The sequence below is a fragment of the Cebus imitator genome, unplaced genomic scaffold (assembly GCF_001604975.1).
Source record: "Cebus imitator isolate Cc_AM_T3 unplaced genomic scaffold, Cebus_imitator-1.0 Scaffold445, whole genome shotgun sequence".
NCBI lineage: Eukaryota > Metazoa > Chordata > Mammalia > Primates > Cebidae > Cebus > Cebus imitator.
In genome coordinates this window covers 1543455-1546238 of record NW_016107760.1, presented here as the reverse complement: position 1 = coordinate 1546238, position 2784 = coordinate 1543455, and the positions used below count along the sequence as shown (strand labels likewise).

The following is a 2784-nucleotide window of genomic DNA, read 5'->3' as shown; positions in this document are numbered from 1 at the left end:
AGTCTCTGCTTTCATAGAACTTCCAGTTAAATGGGAGAAATAGGCATTAAACGCATAAATCTAGCCGCAGATAAATCGAGTTACATTTGTAGTGATTGTTATAAAAGAAAAGTTTCAGGTGCTGTGGAAGTATTACAGTAGTTCCCCCTTATCCACGGGGTATACATTCCAAGATCCCCTGTGGATGCCTGAAATCATGGATAGTACCAGACTCTCTATCTACTGTGCTTCTTTGATCTAATAACCAAGAAGGCTACTGAGTAACTAACGAGTAGGTATCATATACACTATGGAAACACTGGACACAGGGATGATTCACATCCCAGGTAGGGTGGAGCAGGATGGTGTGATATTTCTTCATGCTACTAAGAATGGCATGCAATTTAAAACGTATGAATTATTTTATTTCTGAGATGTTCCATTTAATATTTTTGGACCATGGTTGACTGGAGTGACTGAAACCATATAAAGTGAAACTTTGGATAAAGGAGGACTATATAACAAAAACTCAGTCTAAAGTCAAAAAGGCCATTTTGAGAGAGAGCTGTTTGATCTGAGGCCTAAAAAGTGAGTGGGAATTAGTCAGAAATAACCACACATGCAAAGCCTCTGAGGTTGCTATAAGAGCTTGGCACATTTTAAAAGCTGAGGTTTGTTTCATTCATTTTATTGTATCTCATACCAGTACTTATTTATCTACTCCTCTATTGACAAAAATTTAGTTTATTTCCACTTTTTAACTATTTTAAACAGTGTTACATTGAACATCTTTGTATATACAGTTTAACAACTTTTAAAAATACTATCCTTCACGAGCTCCCATTAATCAGTAAAAATTTATTTCTGATTCGTATTTCCTTTGGTTTTAAATATCATCATGTACTGTTTTGCTTTTTATAATCTTAATATATGAAACCTGAGACTTAGCTAATTGAAAAAGCAATAAATAAGTCCTATTTATGGAAGCTTGAGATGCATACTTGCATTACCTTGTGTTTGGGAATACCTGCCAGGAAAGCTCAGCCTTGGGTAGCATTACACGCAACTACCCAAACTGAAAGAGAAGGGACAAGGGACCATCTTAAGCTACCATAGCATCTATTTTGTAAGTAAATATCTCTTTGCCCTTTCTTTCTATTGGTAGAATTTTTTTTTAAGGACAGCTGTCTAAAGCAGTCTTCTCAAAGCAGTTCTCACTGTAGCTTCATGGCTTCACCCCCAGGCTCTATAAATTGGATTATCTGGGGATGGATCCCAGGTATCTACACTTTAAACACTTCCCTCCCCTCACTACCTCTGCCAATCAATTTTTATCTACCATTGAAAACCAAAGCTCTAGAATATATGAATATTGTAAATTGGGGGAAAGGGCATATGTTTCCTTTGCCATATTGACTTAAATCTGTTTATTCCATAGAATAAGGGATTGGGAACTCAAACACCTATTATTTATGATTAAAAAAAAAAAAGTTTATTTCAAAATAGTGTACTTTATCAGTCATACCTGATACATTTATCTGCAAATTGTTGAACTTTTACAGTTAACTGAGTTGATACCTTTTTCATTTTTGTTAAGGACTCAACTAAAGAAGTTTCTTGGAAAATCAGTGAAGAGAGCAAAGCACCTTGCTGAGGAATATGGTGAACGTGCTATAAATAAAGTTAAAAGTGTTAGAGATGAAGGTGAGTTAAAACAGAACATTTCAACTGAATATTCAATTAATTTGTAATCATCTAAATTTAGCCTGTAGTGCATAAGAAGCAATCTATTTTATTTAAAATACTAAACCTTTATAGCTGACATCTGTTTCAATAAATAAGGTATTCTAGCTCTTCATTTTATGAGTTTGAAGAAAAATGAATTTATGCATATTTTGTGACTTTGACAGTCTGAAAGGGTTGAGTGTTCAATAATCAGTTATAAATTAGTTTTTAAAGGCTATTTGGTTTTGGTTTTGGTTTTTTGTTTTTGTTTTTTTGGTTTTTTTTTGAGACAGAGTCTCGCTCTGTTGCCCAGGCTGGAATGCAATGGCATGATCTTGGCTCACTGCAACCTCCACCTCCTGGGTTCAAGAGATTCTCCTGCCTCAGCTTCCCAAGTAGCTGGGATTACAGGCACACACCACCATACCTGGCTAATTTTTCTATTTTTTGTAAAGACAGGATTTCGCCTGGCTGATCTCAAACTCCTGACCTCAGGTGATCTACTCACCTCAGCCTCTCAAAGTGCTGGGATTACAGGCATGAACCACCACTCCAGGCCAAGGCTATTTTGTTTTTTTTTGTTTGTTTGTTTTGGGATGGAGTCTCACTCTGTTACCTAGGCTGGAGTGCAGTGGCGTGATCTCGGGTCACTGCAACCTCCGCCTCCCAGTTTCAAATGATTCTTCTGCCTCAGCCTCTGGAGCAACTGAGATTACAGGCATCTGCCACCGTTCCCGGCTAGTTTTTGTATTTTTAATAGAGATAGGATTTCACCATGTTGCCCAAGATGGTTTCAAATTCATGACCTCAGGTGATCTGCCTGCCTCAGCCTCCCAAAGTCCTGGGATTACAGGCGTGAGCTACTATGCCCAGCCAGCTATTTGGTTTTTACAAATAAAGTCAGTCCTCCATATCCATGGATTCCACATGCAGGGATTCAAACAACTGCAGATAGAAAACTATTCGGGGAAAAAAAAAAACCCATAAAAAATAACAGTACAACAATAAAACGTAATACAAAAAATAATATAACAACTATTTATATCACAGTTATACTGCAATAGGTATTATAAGTAATTT

The 2784-nt window shown here is 36.7% G+C and overlaps 1 protein-coding gene across 2 annotated transcripts in view; it reads left to right on the top strand.

Annotated features, from left to right (window-relative positions):
- Positions 1-2784, top strand: part of WDR44 (WD repeat domain 44) — a 95106-nt gene that overhangs the window by 55160 nt on the left and 37162 nt on the right. For both annotated transcript variants that reach the window (XM_037732349.1, XM_037732350.1), the window contains one exon: positions 1577-1683. In XM_037732349.1, coding sequence (XP_037588277.1) covers positions 1577-1683 — 107 coding nt within the window. The remainder of the gene's footprint in view (positions 1-1576; positions 1684-2784) is intronic.